This window comes from Sorghum bicolor, chromosome 2 (assembly GCF_000003195.3).
Source record: "Sorghum bicolor cultivar BTx623 chromosome 2, Sorghum_bicolor_NCBIv3, whole genome shotgun sequence".
Taxonomy (NCBI): Eukaryota; Viridiplantae; Streptophyta; class Magnoliopsida; order Poales; family Poaceae; genus Sorghum; species Sorghum bicolor.
Window position 1 is genome coordinate 54,107,283 of NC_012871.2, and position 21,797 is coordinate 54,129,079.

Sequence of the window (21,797 nt, forward strand, 5' to 3'; positions counted from 1 at the left end):
ATGACAATGATACACATGCATATGTGGCTTCACAAGACGTTGAAGTAATTGTGCATCAAAACCTATGTGAGAATGAGAGCCACATTGCCAAAATGAGAGAGAGTGAAGACAAAGGAGAGTTGAGTGATTCCACCCACTATAAGGTTGATAGTGTCAACAATGAGAGTGTGAGGGATACACCACAAAAAAATAGATATTTAGAATGCAGGCCAAGTGAGGATATCTTTGAAACTAACACTCTCATCTCTACTTCTAGTTTTGTCTTTCCAAATGTGCAGGTTGGTGATAGGAATAGGGAAGAGATGGATGCTCAAGACAACACCATACTTGTTGAGATAAATCAGAAGGTAGCCATTCAACTAAACCCATTATGTGTTGCCCAAAATCTAAACCCTGACATGGATAACGGTAAGATTGCGGGTAACTAGCTTTATACCTAACAAAGGTTGGATGCGACCAAGCGACGGGGAGAGAGGCACCGAAACCACGAAGACTTCGACTCGATCTCCAAACGACCGCAGAACCACAATCCGGAACTAATCCACACAATACGGCGTAGCCGAACGGAAGCCGTAGAGCACGAAGTAGGGGAACCCAGAGGATTCACTTCACAAGTCCAAGAAGAACAAGGAAGAACCAAGGTTGATAGGTTACCAATATGGATCGGTACGAGGGTGGCCCGATCTTCACGACAGTAGATCAAAAGAACAAGGATAACTTGCTGCGAACAGCGGGTAACTAGCTTTATACCTGACAAAGGTTGGATGCGACCAAGCGACGGGGAGAGAGGCACCGAAACCACGAAGACTTCGAAACGTTGTAGATTGGTACAGTTTTGCACGGCAAGTTGCACCAACATTCTGTCACGGCAGACAGTTGATCTTCTGAGCAGTCTGTACTAATTCTGTTCTGCAGGCAATATGGAGTATCAAAACTGGTCGCCACTAGATTCATTGGAAAGTAGACTTGACAAGCTTTCCAACAAGTCCTCATGGGCCTTCATAGCTTTTGTGATTAAAAAGTTATGAAGATTTCTTTGCACTGGTCCGTTTTTGACATCCACTGGTCCGTTTTTGACTTCCACTGGTCCGTTTTTGACGTGTCTTCTAGGACTTGCACTGGTTCGTTCTTCAGGGTCCGATTCATCCTTCTCTTCTTCTATATACCTGAGTACAATCAAGGTAGAACACTTAGGTAGTATATAATTCTCATTAATGTTAAAATGAATCTCACAAAGTAGCGCGTGGACCTCTTGTTGTAGCTTCTTTGCACGACTACGTGTAGCTGGTCCATCGATGACTTGGGCTGGTGTCGGTGTAGGTAAAACTTGAGTGGTTGTAGCTTGACTTGGAGCTTGTGACATCTTGCTTGCTGGCATGGTCATATCATCCTCCCCCCTTCAAAAAGAGTCGTCCTCGACTCTTCCAATCCAAAGAATGGAGAAAGGTCGGAGACATTGAAACTTGTACTCACACCATAAGTACTTGGAAGATCAATTTCATAAGCATTGTCATTGATCTTGCGAAGCACTTTGAATGGACCATTGGCTCGGGGTTGCAGCTTGCTCTTGCGTTGTTCAGGAAACCGATCCTTGTGCAGGTGCACCCAAACCAAGTCTCTCGGTTCAAATAACATCTTCTTACGACCCTTGTTGGCGTGCTTCTCATATAACTTGGTCATCTTCTCAATGTTTGCTTTAGCTTGATCATGAAGCTTCTTGACAAATTCTGCTCGCTTGCTTGCATCAAAGTTCACATGTTCCTGCATAGGCAAAGTCAAAAGATCGATGGGAGCAGTAGGTTTGAACCCATAGACAATCTCAAATGGACAAAATTTTGTGGTCGAATGTACTGCCCTGTTGTATGCAAACTCCACATGAGGCAAGCTTTCTTCCCACAATTTCAGATTCTTCTTTACGACAGCTCGCAGCAATGTTGATAATGTGCGGTTCACAACTTCAGTTTGTCCATCCGTTTGAGGATGACACGTTGTGGAGAACAGCAGCCTTGTCCCCAGTTTTCCCCACAAGGTTTTCCAAAAGTAACTCAAAAACTTGGTGTCACGATCAGACACGATGGTACGTGGCACTCCATGTAGACGCACAATTTCTCTGAAAAACAATTCAGCAATGTGTGAAGCATCATCGCTCTTATGACAGGGAATAAAGTGTGCCATTTTGCTAAATCTATCAACCACAACAAATATGGAATCCTTTCCCCTCTTGGTTCGTGGTAAACCAAGGACAAAGTCCATAGAAATGTCCTCCCAAGGGACACTAGGGATAGGTAGAGGAGTGTATAAACCATGAGGATTCAAACGGGACTTAGCTTTATGGCAGGTTTCACAGCGAAGAACATGCCTCTCCACATCTCTTCTCATCTTAGGCCAAAAGAAATGGTCAGTCAGCACTTGTTCTGTTTTCTTTGCACCAAAATGGCCCATAAGTCCTCCTGACCAAAATGGCCCATAAGTCCTCCTACATGAGCTTCCTGCACTAGCAAAATGCGAACAGAGCAATCTGGAATGCAAAGTTTATTAGCTAGAAATAAGAAACCCTCATGCAAATGGAATTTTTCCCATCCCTTGCTGCCACAACACTTGGAATATGGTTCAGCAAAATATGAATCCTTAACATATAGTTCTTTTATACTTTCTAATCCAAGAATTTTAGTATCAAGTCGTGAAAGCAAAGTATGACGTCGAGTCAAAGCATCAGCTACAATGTTATCTTTCCCTTTCTTGTACTTGACAACATAAGGAAAGGACTCAATGAACTCACTCCATTTTGCATGTCTTCGGTTCAGTTTTAGTTGGCCTTTAAGATGTTTCAAAGATTCATGGTCTGAATGTATCACAAATTCTTTAGGCAAAAGGTAGTGTTGCCAAGTTTCCAAGCTTCTAACAAGAGCATATAATTCTTTATCATAAACTGAGTAATTCAGAGTTGGACCACTTAGCTTTTCACTGAAGTATGCAATCGGCCTCCTTTCTTGCATGAGAACGCCACCAATTCCTATACCACTTGCATCACATTCAATTTCAAATGTCTTACCGAAATCTGGAAGTGCAAGAAGTGGGGCTGTTGTCAACTTCATCTTCAGTTCTTCAAATGCCTTCTCTTGTGCTTCTCCCCAATTAAAAGGCACTCCTTTCTTTGTCAACTCATTGATTGGAGCAGCAATGGTGCTGAAATCTTTCACAAATCGCCGGTAGAAACCAGCAAGTCCAAGGAAGCTACGCACTTGACTTGCATTCTGTGGAGGCATCCACTCACGAACAGCTTTGATCTTATCCTCATCCACCTCCACACCATGTCCTGAAACAACAAAACCAAGAAAGACTACCTTGTCGGTGCAAAATGTGCACTTGTCAAGGTTAGCATACAATTTTTGCTCACGTAGGACAGCAGGCACACTTTGGATATGCTCAACATATTCATCAAGAGACTTGCTGTAAATTAATATATCATCAAAGTAAACCACAACAAACTTGCCAATGAAAGATCTAAGCACATGATTCATCAATCTCATAAAGGTACTTGGTGCATTAGTCAATCCAAAGGGCATTACCAACCATTCATACAACCCAAACTTGGTTTTAAAAGCTGTCTTCCACTCATCTCCTTCTCTCATTCTTATTTGGTGATAGCCACTTCTCAAGTCAATTTTAGTGAAAATTGTTGCACCACTAAGTTCATCAAGCATATCATCAAGTCTAGGAATGGGATGCCTATATCTTACTGCGATGTTATAAATAGCTCTACAGTCAACATACATTCTCCATGAACCATCTTTTTTTGGAACTAAAAGAACAGGGACTGCACAAGGTGAAAGACTTTCCTGCACATACCCTTTTCTCATCAATTCTTCCACTTGTTGCTGAATTTCTCTTGTTTCCTCCGGATTGGTGCGGTATGCAGCTCGGTTTGGAAGTGAAGCACCGGGAACAAGGTCAATTTGATGTTCAATTCCTCTCTTGGGTGGCAGCCCTGGTGGTACCTCCTCTGGAAAGACATCCTCATATTCCTGTAACACATTAAAAATAACACTTGGCAAAGTAGAGGATAAGTCGTTAGGGGAAAGAAAATTTTCCTTGTACAGGAGTACAACGAATGTGGCATTGGGTTCACTCAATTCTTTTAAATCCCCTTTCCTAGCCATCATAACTAATCCCTCTTTTCCCTTTGTCTTGGTCATTTGTGGCTGTGGGGTTTTAATTGGCTTTGGAAACACTCCCTCACTATTTTTGTGGGTCACTCGCAAGTGGTTGTCACTCTCTCGCTGTTTTCTTTTTAGATCATCATTCAAAATCTCCTCCGGTGTCAAAGGGAGCAAAGAAATTCGCTCTCCTTTGTACATGAAAACCAGCTTGTTGGTTCTTCCAAAGATCTGAACATCACGATCATATAACCATGGTCTACCTAGCAGCAACTGGCATGCTTGCATAGGCACCACATCACACTCCACATGATCATTATACCTCCCAATGGAGAAAGGAACTGTCACAACATGGCTCACACGCAGCGCACCACAATCATTCAGCCACTGCATCTTATATGGATTAGGATGACGCCTTTGTTTTAGCTCCATTCTATCAACCAATTCTTGGCTAGCAATATTGTTGCAGCTGCCATTGTCAACATTAATTCTACACAACTTCTCTTTGATCATGCCTCGAGTGTGGAAAAGATTGTGTCGCTGCCCATTCTCTTCCTTTGCAGCAGTAACACTAAGCACACGAAGAGAAATAAAGCAGTTGTTATCACCTTCATCGGGTTGGATCTCATTATCATGGTTCTCATGATCCTCATCATATCTTGGACCTTCTTCCTGTCGATCACTTTTAGATTCCCATTCACCATTCTCATTCACAATCATGGTCCTCCTACTAGGACATTGTGCAGCAATATGTCCACGACCATGGCACTTGTGGCACACAATTTCTCTACTACGTGCAGAGGAAGTAGTAGCTGAGGAAACAACAGTTGGGCTGCTACACTTTTAGTAGGTCGCTGCTGATATGCAGGGGATGATGCTGTAGAAACCACCATCTTTGAAGGAGCATTAGATGAAGAGGGCCTAGCTGCAGCACCTTGGGAGCGTCCCCCACCAAAAGAAGTGCTGGACTGCTGCTTGCGCCATGGGGCTGCAATAGAATGACTTGTATAAGATTTTCCACGTGTCTGATTTGATTATTTCACATGTTCACCCGTGTGCTGGAATTTTGCAAGTTGATAACCAAAGTTCAATCATACATGATCTTTTCTATGGTTTGATATGGTTCATGTACATGATGATTTGCATTCACATGTGTGATACGATGCATTATGTTTCAATACTCATACATCTTAGAGATGGCTGCACATTTCTCAACCCTTTAGTTAATTTATCAAAACCATCTAAGATCAACAATGATGGTAAAAATTCAGAGATTCAAACCTTGATACATGTAGAGTCATTGGATTTAAAATACATGAAAAATAAATCAAATCTGATTGTTCAACACACACTGAGTACCTGTGATATCACTGTTTCAGCAATAAAACATAACCAAAACATTTGTGCTGATTTGGCTGGAACTCATGTTGATGCAAGTGCTGAGTTTCTTTTTGATGAGAGTCTTTGTGCTTTGAATGATCCTTGCAACACTTCATATAACAACAAACACCTCATCCAGTCGGTTACTTGTGCTGATTTGTTTACAAGGATATCTCCTCTTGAATGTTTGTGTTATATTATGCTTAACATGCCTATCAATATTGAACAAATGCTTGAGAAAATTTCTAACATAACATCTTTGAGTTCATTGAATACTACTCATAGCTTCCAGTTTACATTTGTCGTGATTGGAGAACATGTTGTAGATACCTTCCAGGTTCATGCAATTTGTGTAACATATAACAAGCTTGCTGATTTAGACTCAAAAATGTTGAGAGATAAACAAAGTGAGAAATCTTTTAAGATGCCACAAATGCTTGGTGCTTATGGTTTCGATCAATTCATGTTGTCAGTATGTTCGTACCATCCACTTAAAGATAGAAATCTTGTGCAAAGCAAAGCCTATACACCGAAAAGTTGTTCATCCACACCTTGGAGCATTGAGTTTAAAAATTATACTTCTAAACCCTTCAATAAATTTTGCTGCCACAATAATTTTTGGAATAACATTAGTTCTCAACATCCATTTGATGAAAAGTTTGATCTTCTAAAGATAAAACATGACAACATGAATCAAATGATTGGATTGGAAGAAATTTTTGTGCTAACATGCATCCTCTAAACTGTTTGTAGGTTCACCAAAGTTGAGAGAATGTTTCTTACATGGAAAAAGAAATAATGCAAAAATAATTCATAATGGCACAAATGAACAGAACAAAAGGAATGATTATTTGAATTATCAAGTACATCCACCCTCTATTTTGTCTAAGCTGTTTTCAGGTAAACAAAAGTCGTGGACGACTTTTCTTGAAGGGAGGGAGGATGATGAGACCATACCAAGGCAATCAACATTCAAGCATCCACTCAAGGTGAAAGCTAAACTTAATTCCAAATCATTTAGGTTTCCACATTCAAGGCTACTACTTGGTTTATATGATTATAGATTCAAACACCTTGCTATCATGGAACAAGAAGATTGCGATGTTATCACAACATTACAAACCGATGTCCTAGCACAACTCTTTGGATCAAAAGAGTTAGAGTCGAGGACGACTCCTTTTCAAGAAGGGGAGGATGATATGACCATGCCAACAAGCAAGATGTCACAAGCTCTAAGTCAAGCTACAACTACTCAAGTTTTACCTACACCGACACTAGCCCAAGTCATCGATGGACCAGTTACACGTAGTCGTGCAAAGAAGCTACAATAAGAGGTCCACGCGCTACTTTGTGAGATTCATTTTAACATTAATGAGAATTATATACTACCTAAGTGTTCTACCTTGATTGGACTCAGGTATATAGAAGAAGAGAAGGATGAATCGGACCCTGAAGAACGAACCAGTGCAAGTCCTAGAAGACACGTCAAAAACGGACCAGTGGAAGTCAAAAACGGACCAGTGCAAAGAAATCTTCATAACTTTTTAATCACAGAAGCTATGAAGGCCCATGAGGACTTGTTGGAAAGCTTGTCGAGTCTAATTTCCAATGAATCTAGTGGCGACGAGTTTGGATGCTCCGTATTGTCTGCAGACCCGAATTGGTAAAGACTGCTCAGAAGGTCAACAGTCAGCCGTGACAGAATGTTGGTGCAACTTGCCGTGCAAAACGGTACCAATCTACAACGTTTCGAGGTACATGGCATACATTGCTGGAAAGCACTTCGAGTCTGATTTCACACCCAAGAAACGGTTCGTCATTTGGACATCCCAATAAAAAGTTATGGTCAGTTTATTGAAAACTGCTCTGGAGGCCAACAGTCACGCGAAGCCAGTTCGGGAATCCTTTCCGAGGGGTCTTTTCACATTGCCTTCACCCAGAAACTCAATTTCGTTTTCATACCTATCTAGGAGGGTTGACAGAACAAGTGCTGACTGACCATTTCTTTTGGCCTAAGATGAGAAGAGATGTGGAGAGGCATGTTCTTCGCTGTGAAACCTGCCATAAAGCTAAGTCCCGTTTGAATCCTCATGGTTTATACACTCCTCTACCTATCCCTAGTGTCCCTTGGGAGGACATTTCTATGGACTTTGTCCTTGGTTTACCACGAACCAAGAGGGGAAAGGATTCCATATTTGTTGTGGTTGATATATTTAGCAAAATGACACACTTTATTCCCTGTCATAAGAGCGATGATGCTTCACACATTGCTGAATTGTTTTTCAGAGAAATTGTGCGTCTACATGGAGTGCCACGTACCATCTTGTCTGATCGTGACACCAAGTTTTTGAGTTACTTTTGGAAAACCTTGTGGGGAAAACTGGGGACAAGGCTGCTGTTCTCCACAACGTGTCATCCTCAAACGGATGGACAAACTGAAGTTGTGAACTGCACATTATCAACATTGCTGCGAGCTGTCGTAAAGAAGAATCTGAAATTATGGGAAGAAAGCTTGCCTCATGTGGAGTTTGCATACAACAGGGCAGTACATTCGACCACAAAATTTTGTCCATTTGAGATTGTCTATGGGTTCAAACCTACTGCTCCCATCGATCTTTTGCCTTTGCCTATGCAGGAACATGTGAACTTTGATGCAAGCAAGCGAGCAGAATTTGTCAAGAAGCTTCATGATCAAGCTAAAGCAAACATTGAGAAGATGACCAAGTTATATGAGAAGCACGCCAACAAGGGTCGTAAGAAGATGTTATTTGAACCGGGAGACTTGGTTTGGGTGCACCTGCACAAGGATCGGTTTCCTGAACAACGCAAGAGCAAGCTGCAACCCCGAGCCGATGGTCCATTCAAAGTGCTTCGCAAGATCAATGACAATGCTTATGAAATTGATCTTCCAAGTACTTATGGTGTGAGTACAAGTTTCAATGTCTTCGACCTTTCTCCATTCTTTGGATTGGAAGAGTCGAGGACGACTCTTTTTGAAGGGGGGAGGATGATATGACCATGCCAGCAAGCAAGATGTCACAAGCCCCAACTCAAGCTACAACCACTCAAGTTTTACCTACACCGACACCAGCCCAAGTCATCGATGGACCGGTTACGTGTAGTCGTGCAAAGAAGCTACAACAAGAGGTCCACGCGCTACTTTGTGAGATTCATTTTAACATTAATGAGAATTATATACTACCTAAGTGTTCTACCTTGATTGTACTCAGGTATATAGAAGAAGAGAAGGCTGAATCGGACCCTGAAGAACGAACCAGTGCAAGTCCTAGAAGACACGTCAAAAACGGACCAGTGGAAGTCAAAAACGGACCAGTGGATGTCAAAAACGGACCAGTGCAAAGAAATCTTCATAACTTTTTAATCACAAAAGCTATGAAGGCCCATGAGGACTTGTTGAAAGCTTGTCGAGTCTACTTTCCAATGAATCTAGTGGCGACTAGTTTTGATACTCCATATTGCCTGCAGAACAGAATTAGTACAGACTGCTCAGAAGATCAACTGTCTGCCGTGACAGAATGTTGGTGCAACTTGCCGTGCAAAGCTGTACCAATCTACAACGTTTCGAAGTCTTTGTGGTTTCGGTGCCTCTCTCCCCGTCGCTTGGTCGCATCCAACCTTTGTCAGGTATAAAGCTAGTTACCCGCTGTTCGCAGCAAGTTATCCTTGTTCTTTTGATCTACTGTCGTGAAGATCGGGCCACCCTCGTACCGATCCATATCGGTAACCTATCAACCTTGGTTCTTCCTTGTTCTTCTTGGACTTGTGAAGTGAATCCTCTGGGTTCCCCTACTTCGTGCTCTACGGCTTCCGTTCGGCTGCGCCGTATTGTGTGGATTAGTTCCGGATTGTGGTTCTGCGGTCGTTTGGAGATCGAGTCGAAGTCTTCGTGGTTTCGGTGCCTCTCTCCCCGTCGCTTGGTCGCATCCAACCTTTGTCAGGTATAAAGCTAGTTACCCGCAATCTTGCCGTTATCCATGTCAGGGTTTAGATTTTGGGCAACACATAATGGGTTTAGTTGAATGGCTACCTTCTGATTTATCTCAACAAGTATGGTGTTGTCTTGAGCATCCATCTCTTCCCTATTCCTATCACCAACCTGCACATTTGGAAAGACAAAACTAGAAGTAGAGATGAGAGTGTTAGTTTCAAAGATATCCTCACTTGGCCTGCATTCTAAATATCTATTTTTTTGTGGTGTATCCCTCACACTCTCATTGTTGACACTATCAACCTTATAGTGGGTGGAATCACTCAACTCTCCTTTGTCTTCACTCTCTCTCATTTTGGCAATGTGGCTCTCATTCTCACATAGGTTTTGATGCACAATTACTTCAACGTCTTGTGAAGCCACATATGCATGTGTATCATTGTCATTGACAATCACTTGTTCTTCCTCATCGAAGATTGGGGGTTGATCATAATTCACAACATCATTTTCTTCATGAACCTGCATCGCAAAAAGAACAAGAATAGAAGGTATTATGATGTTAGAAGTACATAATTCCTCACATGATTCATCTCTTTTTTCTCTCAATTTCTATGGATCACTCTCACGTAGAGTTTGGTGGCTCTCCTTAAATATTGTGGAATCCCTCATCTTCTTATTTTGAACTCTCTCACTGAATTTTAGTTGGTGCCACTCTTTCTCACGTATGGTGGAATGTCTCATCTTTTCCTTTTGATTTCTCTCACTCAATTTTGGTTGGTGGCACTCTTGCTGAATTTTTCTTTTAGGGGACACGTAGTAATCTTCATCATCAATGAGCACACGGGGGCGAATGCTATGCCCATAAGCACCTCCTCCATGTTGTCCACTGTGGCCAAAGAGACCACGGCGAGAGTTGGCTGAGCTATGTTGTTTAGCCCGACCGCGCACCATAGGAAAACGTTCGTCAAACATTTTCTCCATGGCCTCCACTAGTGAGTTTTGTAGTTGACGTAACTCAGCCCGCGAAACTGGTGTTTCTTTTTCTCCATATCGACCACTACGAACGCTCGAATTGGATCGTGGCATGTTAGCACTTATGCAAAATATAGTAGAATGGGTAATTTTGTGGAATCACACAATCTCACCTCTTACTTACCAATGCTCTTTCATGTTCTCAAGGACAGTGAATTGTGCTAGTGTAGCAGCTTAACAGAAGTGATTCTGAGGTCGCAAGGATTACGAGTCGAATGTCCTGGTTTCAGTTTTAGGTGGAGCTATAGGTGGCTAAACAAGGGAGGCTACGGTACTGAAAATCAAGTGGTTTTATGTGCTCAAAAGATATAATTTTGCTGGTATATAGATCACCGAGAATCTGAATGTGTAAACTGATTTTTTCAGTGAGCAAACCGCAATATAACCCCTTTCCTCTTCTTTTACTTTTCTTTCGGATCTTTCTGTTCTTCCTTTTTTTCTTTCTTTCTCTGAATTTTTTTTTCTCTGATTTTTTTGGACTCTTTTTTTATACTAACAGGGGTGCGGATAACAAATGAAACACAACACAATATATGTAAAGAGGGTGACTAGCAACTTGATGAACACAAAAAACACAAGATAACAGTACCGTTCAAAGGGCTCTAGGATTTTTTTTGTGGCTTTTCAGTGGACTACAGGTGATGAACAAAACAAGTAGCAAATGATAGATAAACTAAATGCAGATAAGTGGATGATTGTGAGACCTACCGTGACAACGAAACCATGCCAGCAAGCAAGATGTCACAAGCTCCAAGTCAAGCTACAACCACTCAAGTTTTACCTACACCGACACCAGCCCAAGTCATCGATGGACCGGTTACACGTAGTCGTGCAAAGAAGCTACAACAAGAGGTACACGCGCTACTTTGTGAGATTCATTTTAACATTAATGAGAATTATATACTACCTAAGTGTTCTACCTTGATTGTACTCAGGTATATAGAAGAAGAGAAGGATGAATCGGACCCTGAAGAACAAACCAGTGCAAGTCCTAGAAGACACGTCAAAAACGGACCAGTGGAAGTCAAAAACGGACCAGTGGATGTCAAAAACGGACCAGTGCAAAGAAATCTTCATAACTTTTTAATCACAAAAGCTATGAAGGCCCATGAGGACTTGTTGGAAAGCTTGTCGAGTCTACTTTCCAATGAATCTAGTGGCGACCAGTTTTGATACTCCATATTGCCTGCAGACCAGAATTAGTACAGACTGCTCAGAAGGTCAACAGTCTGTCGTGACAGAATGTTGGTGTAACTTCCCGTGCAAAACTGTACCAATCTACAACGTTTCGAGGTACATGGCATACATTGCTGAAAAGCTCTTCGAGTCTAGTTTCACACCCAAGAAACGGTTTGTCATTTGGACTTCCCAATAAAAAGTTATGGTCAGTTTATTGGAAATTGCTCTGGAAGCCAACAGTCACGCGAAGCCAGTTCGGGAATCCATTCCGAGGGGTCTTTTCACATTGCCTTCACCCAGAAACTCTATTTCGTTTTCATACCTATCTTGGAGGGATGTTCCTAGTATAAATATCCCCTACCTCTATCTAGGAGGGATGTTCCTTTGATCATTTGATAAACTACATGATATTGCAGCCGCGCTGCTGAGTGCCTTACTCAACCTTTGTTCTTCCTTGTTCTTCTTGGACTTGTGAAGTGAATCCTCTGGGTGCCCCTACTTCGCGCTCTACGGCTTCCGTTCGGCTGCGCCGTATTGTGTGGATTAGTTCCGGATTGTGGTTCTGCGGTCGTTTGGAGATCGAGTCGAAGTCTTCGTGGTTTCGGTGCCTCTCTCCCCGTCGCTTGGTCGCATCCAACCTTTGTCAGGTATAAAGCTAGTTACCCGCTGTTCGCAGCAAGTTATCCTTGTTCTTTTGATCTACTGTCATGAAGATCGGGCCACCGTCGTGCCGTTTCATATCGGTAACCTATCATTTTCATACAGAGCAACACATGTGTATTAAGGTCAACACAGAGTTACAATCAACGTAGTCAACAGATTTCTAAAGGCAACACCGATAGTCCGTTTTGGCTTGCACAGTGCTGGTCCGTTTTGTTTCAGCAACATGCTGCTGCCAGGAAGATTGGTTGTGATGTTTTTGTTGTGATGTTCCCTTCCAGAATCAGCCTTCTTGCGCATTGCTCTGGGCGGCACCAGCGACCCCTTGCCTTAATCTTGGCTGGAGGGATGCGCGCGGGCTGCTGCCACGCGCTCGCTGTGGTACGCCTCGATGAGATCGAAGAGCTGCGCACCCCTGCGGCGGCGGTGGTCTCGGCCGTACGTCGGAGGCTGCCACGACCTCGCACAGCGGGGGGCCGCCGCGGCGGACGACGAGTGCGGAGTAGTCTTCTTGTCTATGTCACTACTCTATAAACTGTTTGTAAAACAAACTGGCATGTAAAAGGTATAAAGTGGCATGTAAAAGCGACAGGTACTGTTATAAGAGACATAGACAAGAACAGCTACATATCCGTTAAAGGCGATATATTGGTATCAAGTGCGACACAACTCTTTGTTTTACAAACTGGCACGTACTAAGAGAGACAGGTCCAAGCACAAAGTAGTGTGCAGCCAATTGTTAAAGTGTTTTGTAGTGCAGTGAGGAGCGCCAAAGCTTCTGCCTCTAGTACAGAGTAACAGGAACTGAGTTTAGCTGCCACAAACAATGTTTCCTTAGCAGAGCAGCTTTCAAAGTGAATGCCGATTCCCACTTTCCTGGGAGTGAGGTTGATATCATCTGGCAAGATGGCTGCATCGGTGTAACAGGAGAAGCCTTCAGCTGGGTCCTGAGAAATCTTCTCCATCGGTATATTTACCTGCATTAAAAGATGTAATAGCGAAGCGTCCTCCTTGTTCATTTTGGACTTTATGCATTTCCCTGCATTCTGAGGCAAGGGAGACAGCAAATTGCACACTGTCATGGTGGAGTGAGTCGCCTTAGAAAAGGCAGGCTCTCCTTCACATTTGATCTCCATTTTGAATGTCGCCATGAGAGTTTTAGCGGCATGATGAACCTGCAAAACAGACCACCGTTTTCCCCCAAAGCGAAGCTCATTTCGAGCTTTCCAAATATACCATAATGTAGATAGTAGATCAGCTAAGCGCACATCGCTGATGGTGGATGGGATCATGGCAGCCAGACTCCTTTGGACACCATCATGCTCAACTGGCAAATCAGTAGAGCGCAGCGGTGATTTTGAGGAAAACCAGACCGCCCTTGCAAAGTCACAAGTGAAGAAAATGTGAGCATCAGTTTCGAGTGCACCGCAAAAGGTGCAGTTCGTGCTGATTTTAGGAGCTAGGCTGCCAGCCCTATTGCTAGTGGCAAGAGCACACCGGATGAGTCTCCACAAAAAGGTTTTAATGACCGGAGGGAGGTATTTGAGATTCCAGGTTCTCCTGAGCAGCATGAGGGAGTGAGCAGAGATGCTCCTAGGTCCCTGGGCGGGAAGGTGTACCTGCACATGGTTGTTGAGGAACTTAAAAGCATCTTTAGTAGAGCATTCCCCTTTTTTTGAAGGCATCCAAACAATCCTGTCATTATGATTGTTGCTTATCGGCTTTAGACAGGAAATAGTTGAAGCAAAATTATCATCGAAAATAGCATGAATAAGATCCTGGTTCCAAAGATCCGAGATTTTGCTGGGAGAGGTCTAACAGTGACGGGGAGTTTTAAGTGGTCATGTATATTAATCCAGTCAGAGCACCAAGGGGTGGACCAGATGCACGAAGAACCGTTGGAGATTTGGACCTTGAAGTTTTGAATTAGGGTGGCTTTGACTGCCATCGCAGATGACCAAAATGCCGAAGTGACAGGGTGACTGGTGGCTTTCCAGAAGCTAGTGTTGGGATAATATTTGGACTTTAGGATGGCAGAAAGATAAGAGCTTTTACCTAATGCAACCTTCCATGCAGCATTAAGAATGAGGCTTTTGTTGACTAGCCTGAGGTCTCTGATCCAGAGGCCTCCTTCTTCCTTCGGTCTGCAAATATCCTTCCAGGATCTGAAACTGAAACCTGACTCTCTATTTTCATCCTGCACACCAGACCACCAGAATTTCCTAGTGATAGAAGTGATTTTGGCAATGAAACCTTTGGAGAAGAGAATGGTGGCCATGTAATAGATAGGAATAGAGGCAAGGACAGAATTTATATATGTGAGTCTGCCGGCATGGTTTAATTTATTCGCTTTGAGCTTGGTGAGTTTCATTTTAAATTTGTTTATAACAAAATTGTAGGCACAGGTTCTGTCCTTGTGGTTAAAAATCAGAGGATGACCTAAATAGATAGTATTTGGACTAAGATCCTGCACAGGGAACACAGATCTTACCTGTTGCTGAGCAAAAGAATCGACATTCTTGCTCAAAAGGATAGAGGATTTGCTCAGATTAGGTGTTTGGCCAGAAGCTATGCAAAAGTTGTGAAGAACTTTTTTAATTTTCTCAGCTTCGGCATGAGTGGCCTGCCCACAGATGATAAGATCGTCGACAAACATGAGGCAATGAATCTTGGGGCAGCCAGGGCCCAGAGTAATACCCTGAATATCATGATCAGAAGACATATGCTGTAGCTTGATAGCAAGTTCATTAACGGCAAGAATGAAGAGGTATGGAGACAGAGGACAGCCTTGCCTTATACCTCTTTGAGGGATGAAGTAGTCAGTTAGAGAGCCATTAATATTAACAGCCATGGAAGTTGAGGATATGCAACTGTAAACTAGAGTCACAAATTTATCAGAAAAACCTTGTCTTTTGAGAGCCGAAATGATGAAATGCCATTCAATACGGTCAAAAGCTTTAGCAAGATCTACTTTGAGCAAAAAAGCTTTGTGCTTCCAGGATTTAAGATTGAAACTGTGGATGATTTCCTGGGCAATAATAATGTTGGTGGCAATGTGCCTCCCTTGGATGAAAGCTGTCTGCGAGGGATGAATGATATGAGGTAGATGGGCTTTAATTCTGTCAGCAAGTGATTTGGCAATGACCTTATAGATAACATTGCAAAGACTAATGGGCCTGTAATCTTTAATAGTTTGGGGGGCATTAACTTTAGGAATAAGAGTGATGTGGGTTCTGTTTATTTCAGGGGGAATACAGGCAGTGTTATAAAAGTTACTTACCAAGTTCGGGGGAATTCCAAGCACCATTCAGAGTTTGCAAGAAATCTATTTAATCCTGTTCAAAGTTCTTCACTGACTCCAAGCTTCTTGCTGACTATCTTAGAGAGCCTAACAGTGACAGTCCTCCTGAATGGAGATGTGCAAGCTCGCTTTATCACATTCAAAGGAAAATTGCTGAACTCAAAGTATATGTTCAGTTTGTGCCTAGAGAGCAAAATCTACAAAGTCACTTCTTGGCCTCCCTTGCTTACGGCTATAACTCGGAGTGCTCCACATCTGCAAACTTTAGATGACTCAATCAGGCTCATCTAGATTCATGTCTATATGCTGAGCGAGTGGCTGATGTATCGATTGCACATTGTACCAACTTTGCGGCGGCTTGCCGTTAATTAATATAAGTTTACCTTGTCAAAAAAAAATTGTTAAAGTGTTGGAATTACAAAGGCACAAAGCACAACATATTATTCTAACCTGATAGCAACGTACCCACTAGGCCGGCCATGTAAATAAAGAGCAATTACAAAGGACTAGGCAGCAGGCTAGAAGCAAAACAGTTTTACAGTGACACCAGTACCAAACGGGCAGAGCACAAAAGGAGATAGCCACACCAAGCGCAGATGGAGGCACTCGATGGTAGGGGAAGAAGCCACTGTGGTGGAGGTGCCCGCCGTCATCAGGTGCGCCACCAGCCCTCTCTTTCCCTCTCTCAGGTCTGCCTGCTAATGCTCCCATGGCTAGGTTGAGCTAGTGGGCCTCTGTTTCCCTCTCTCAGAAAAAGCTGGGATCAAGCTTATCTCCTGCTAAGCTGTTATCTCCTTCTGCAGCTTACAGTTCAACCTCTTGATCTCAGCTCCCTGCACAGAGACAGACACCTTGGCCAGCAAAAGCTAGCCAAGGTAGTGCGACACTATTGACTCAAAGAACAGCTACATACTTGAAAAACAGCAACATTTATGTGAGCGACAGATGTGTACAAAGTGCGATACTACTGTTAAAAATAGACAGAGACTCAATTCAAATTGGATACTACAACTATGCCAACGAGAAGAACCTCCTATGATACTACATATAAAGTTCACATTACAACTTTAAGCACCACTGTTCCATAAGTATTTCAAAAGCAAAGTTTTTAAAAAGACCTAGGAGAGAAGCATCTCCTAGTCCTGCCATATTACATCCTCAAAGCATCTCTTCTAGCCTTGCCTTCTCTTAGCCTTTTTTTCTTGCCACCTTTCTAGGCTTCTCATTTGACTAAGACACTTGCAAGTCAGGCAACTTCTTCCGGCATTTCATTTTTCCTTGTGCTTCAATGCAGTTTTTCAATGCACCGGTCAAGGTTGCTTTGTTTTCCTTGTGAACTAAAAGGTATGTCACAACTTCTTTCTTGTATTGTTCAAACCATGTCTTCAACCTTTTCTGCAAAGAACGTTGAAAGCAGAAGAAGCTGTCAAGTTATGGCTGCTAAATCCTCACCACCATAGTTGAAAGATAAACCCCAGCCCTGCCCTTAAGAAGGAAACTTCACTAACCTCTTCCCATTTCTTTTGTTTCATATAGTTTGAATCACGTTCGAATTTTTGGAAAAAATGTATGACAGCAATATAGTCATCAGACTGGAAATTGTTGAAATAAAGCGTTGGCACTAGATTTGGCTTTTTAGAAGTTTCGATGCCAAAGACTCTATCTATTTGTGATGAAAAAGAACAGCACATTTCTCCAATCTTGTTGGTCAGGTGCGGAAGGTGATGTATAGCAAAGATTTGGTGGTTTCCAGACTGAATTAGGATACAAAACCCAATCCATTCTGTATAGAAGACAGCGCCAAGTATCTGCAAAAATGAACATTGTATCATGGCCCCTAAACCCTAAAACAAACATGTAATAAATGCTCCAGAACTTACGTTAACAATGGGCAAGTTTATCACATTTTGGGGGAGTGCAGATAAAATATCTTCATCGGTATATTTCTGCACTCAGAGCGAAATGATAAGTGCAAGGGGGTGAAATGATAAGTGCAAGGGATACAATATTTTCTACAGAATACTTACATCAATCACTGGCGGGAGAAAGAATTTGGGTATAATACTTGTCTTACAATCTTGCTTGAAGCATTTTATGAATGCCTTGAGAATGAGAGTGGCCTTTTCACCTCCCTGCTTTAAATACTCTTCCATTTGACCACCCGTCAGTGTTGAATCTGTTGATTTCTCATCCAAAGCAAGTATTACCTGTTTCCCACTTCTTCAAATTGGGAACATGATGTCAGTCCCCAGAAAATATCATGTAAGTCACTATAAGTTCTAAAACTCAAACTTACTCCAAGGCTATTCTGAAGATCTTTTCCATCAAGTCTCCAGGTACACATTTCTCTATTGCTGTATTCTCCACTGCTTTTTCGTTAACATTACATGGTGTCTTTCTGTGCCTCTTCGCCCCTGAAGCTAGTACATCGGAATGATCAGGGAGATTTTGATTTCGCTTTCGCCCATTTTTTTTAACTTGCTGGTGCTTCTTATCATCTGTATCCTCCACATTGTCACATTTCTGATTCTCCTTCTCATGATCTGTCTCACTACTGTCCTCATCTGTCTCATCGCCAGTCTTTGTCTCACTACCCTCATGCTCATCCCTACCTGTCTTATCGCCGGTCTTTGTCTCATCCGTACCATCCTGGTCCTCCTCATCCTGGTCACCTGTACGTGTGCCATGCACACTGGCATCACCCTTGGTGTCATCCTCCGCACTACCCACAACACTGATCAGGGGCTGGCCGTTTTTCTCCTCATCTGTCACCCTTGCCTGTTTCTGCTCACTCTCAGCATGTCATGGAATTGTCGTCATTGAGCTGCTTGGCATCCTTAGCATCACCCTGGCTGCCATCCTCTGCACCAACCACTTCAGTCTTGGCCCTTGCCTGTTTCTGCTCACCATCAGCATCAGTCTTGGAATGGTCGGCACTGTGCTGGTTGGCATCGTCAACATCACCCTCACTACTGTCATGCCCGTCACTCGTCTCCACCTCCTCCTCATCATCTCCTTCATTTGCCTTCTTTGTCTTCTTATTCACATTCACAAAATCGGTACCACACACAATCTGGTCACCTGTGCTTGGAACATCCACACCATCAGCATCAGTCATTACATGGCCACTATCCGAGGGATTCCCAGCAGCAGCAGTCACTCTATGGTCAGCAGCAGTCATTCCCTTGTCACCATCAGCATCAGCCGTAGCAGTCATTTTCTTGGTGGTCAGGACGGCATCCTCAGTATGCACACTAGCACTGGCATCACTCTTGGTGTCATCCTCCACACTACCCACAGTATTGATCAGGGGCTCGTCTCTGCTCACCCATGCTTTTGTCATGCACACTGGCATCACCCTGGCTGCCATCCTTCTCACCACCCGCAACAGTCTTGGGCTGGTTGTCATGAGGCATTTCAAGGGCATTGCTCACAACGAGAACATCCTCTTCATTTTCCGTGCTTGAAAAGATATCCTTCGCACCACCCGCAAGAGTCTTGGGCTGGTTGTCATGAGACATTTCAAGGGCATTGCTCAGAAGGAAAACATCCTCTCCATTTTCCATGCTTGAAAAGATATTGTCAAAATGACTCTCCATATACATGAAAGGATAATCTGACTCAACATCCAACTCATCATCATCAATGTAAACTCTTGGAGCTCTTTTGTTGGTGATCAAGTGTTTAATCAGGTCGGTTGCTAACATTATCCTAAAATTTCTCACTGTTTCCTGCAATTTAAAGGTATAAGTGATTCTGCAATTTAAAGGTATAAGTGTATACATGAGTAGAAATGTTTTAGAAAAAAAAAAGCATTTACCTTGCCAAAGTCATAGATTTCACATTCTCCATAATTTTGAATATACAACAGAACATGGAAACCGCAATCGTACCTGCAAAAAAAAAAACACACACACACACAAATCTTGTCAAAGACAGCAGGAAATTGAATGACAGGTAAAAAGAGACAAGGCCAGTAACAAAATTACCCGTTTCTTTGTCTCCTACAATTTGGTATTTGAGGCTTGTAACTCGAGATATCAATATCCATGTAGGATTTAATGGGATTGGTCAGTTCTAAAATCTTTCTTTTGATAAACTCAATGCGTTCCTTGCAAGGTAAGGAGTCAAACACGGATATGGTGTTAAGCTGAATATCATTCACTATTAGGAACCAATGGTTAACATGCCAAATTGGGCAGAATATCTGGGGAAAAAAAATCCTATTGTCAAACTCAGAAATATATAAAAAATAGAACTGTACTATGCTGAATTAGTACATACCTGTGTCGCTTTATTTTTCTTTCCTTCTTGAAGCTCTGATTCCAGTGATATTTTACCCACATTCTGAGAAAGGAGGATAATTATGTCATTCTCAGTTTTATAGACACATAAAATAAAATCAAATAAAAAATCGTTGATAAAAGAAAATCAAATAAGTTGAACGACTACTTACAAGTGCAGCTTGTGAAAGGATTACGATTTCCTTCCTTTTTTCACCCCATATCTTGCATTGTACATCTAATATTTCGGAATGCATGCGTCCTTCATATTTAAAGCATTCAACAAACATTCCTTGCGTCACATTATGGCCAAACATGTCTAATACTGTGTCATCCCTTGTTTGATCTAAAACATATTTTTGATACAGAGCTTGTAGATTCATAGATTCTTTGTTCCTGAAAAGTTGAAGCGGAGGTTAGGAAAATTGTTGGAAGCGAAGGTTAAGAAAATTGTTGTTAATGTCGCAAACATTGAAGCGGGGGTTAAGGAAATTGTTGGAAATATCTCAATAATTTTAGATAACCTTACCTCTGTTCATTCTGTTGAGACGCATGTGGCTCTTCCACATTATGTTGAGACACAACCATGTTATTTTCATCTGTTGGCACCGGTTCTGCCACATTATCCGGTGGCAGAACATCCTCTATGAGGCTGTCCATGTTTCCGTAGCAAGTGTCTTTGGAATTTAGTAACTGAAAAGCGAAAGGGATATGTTAAAAGGGAACGGGATATGTTATGTAATGTTATGAGAAAGGCACAGGGATATAAAGGAAAAGGGACAGTTGATCTTTACTTACTTCAAGGGTTTCATACTCCCCTGGAGTGGAATCTCCAATATGTTTGGTTAGTTCCTTAATCAATTCGGGGGAAGCATATTGACGAATTCTTGGGAAGAGGTAGGGATTCACTGCAGTGCCATCTTGCCTCTTTATGTGGTCCAAATAAAAAACCTGTGGAGCATGATTCAGTAAGATGGTTTTCCACCCAAAATGAGAAAAGGTTAGTAAAGATACTTACCATTGGTACATCTATACAGCCTTTAATATTATTCGTTTTTCTAATCTGACAGTCTTTAATACCCTCCTTCATCCATTGAATACTAACTTGCACCAATTAACATCCTTCAAATTCTCAAGGTCATGTACAGCATACCTCACTTCTGCGGATATAAAGTTTGATGTTCTTGGGACCAGCAATCTGTCGAGCAGCACCATTAGAAAAAACTTGGTTGCCATGGTGGCATCAAGTTTTCCATTCAACAAAGGAGAGTCTGCATTTTCCAGCAAACTCTGGATGATGGATGGTGTGAACAGTCTTCTTTTTTCTTTCATTTCATGCTCAGCCGTAATTAGAGGAAGTGGAATCTTTGCCTGTCTTGTTTTTGGCTTTCTTGACTTTTTTCGCCGATTGTCCTCCTCCTCCTCCTCCTCCTCCTCACCATCCTCCTCATCCTCGTTATCCCCCTCCTCATTCTTACCCCTATCCTTCTGCTCCTCCTCATCAACATACCAGTTATTCACAGCGATCTTTAATAAATTGAACATTTGACAAAATTCCTCCTTGCATGCCTTCTTAGCTTTTTTTGCTTTTCAGTCGCAAATCTTTCAGATCATGATATTTGCCGTTTTCTTTATGAATTCCCAGGACTGGTTTCACATAAGATTCTTTGAACACAAGGGTTCTGTCACCAATCTCCCATTTAATGACTTCTGCATTGCCTTCGCTTTCCAAGTTAATCACTTGTGCTGTTTGTACCAAAAAGCCCGGGAAATATCGGCTTGGAAGACTTCCCCGCGTCGATCTGAGACAATGGCCCAAACCCAGGTTTTTGACCATAACCCTTGCTGCTGGTGGC

General features: G+C 42.3%; 1 protein-coding gene across 1 annotated transcript; it reads right to left on the reverse strand.

The window, feature by feature from the left end:
- Positions 16,438-18,875, reverse strand: LOC110432722 (protein bfr2-like). The gene is made up of 3 exons (XM_021453511.1): positions 18,531-18,875; positions 18,137-18,442; positions 16,438-16,491 (listed from the first exon to the last, which is right to left on the reverse strand). The coding sequence occupies exons 1-3, from the start codon at positions 18,873-18,875 to the stop codon at positions 16,438-16,440; spliced, it is 705 nt and encodes a 234-aa protein (XP_021309186.1).

Excerpts from the sequence above, each read along its gene's own strand:
- LOC110432722 (XM_021453511.1), bottom strand. The coding sequence starts at position 18,875 with ATGACTGCTACGGCTGATGCTGATGGTGACAAGGGAATGACTGCTGCT. Across the intron at positions 18,443-18,530 it reads CAAGGGCCAAGACTGAAGTG|AAACAGGCAAGGGTGACAGA; the intron begins GTTGGTGCAGAG and ends GAGAGTGAGCAG. Across the intron at positions 16,492-18,136 it reads ATGATAAGAAGCACCAGCAA|GGAGCTGAGATCAAGAGGTT; the intron begins GTTAAAAAAAAT and ends GTCTCTGTGCAG.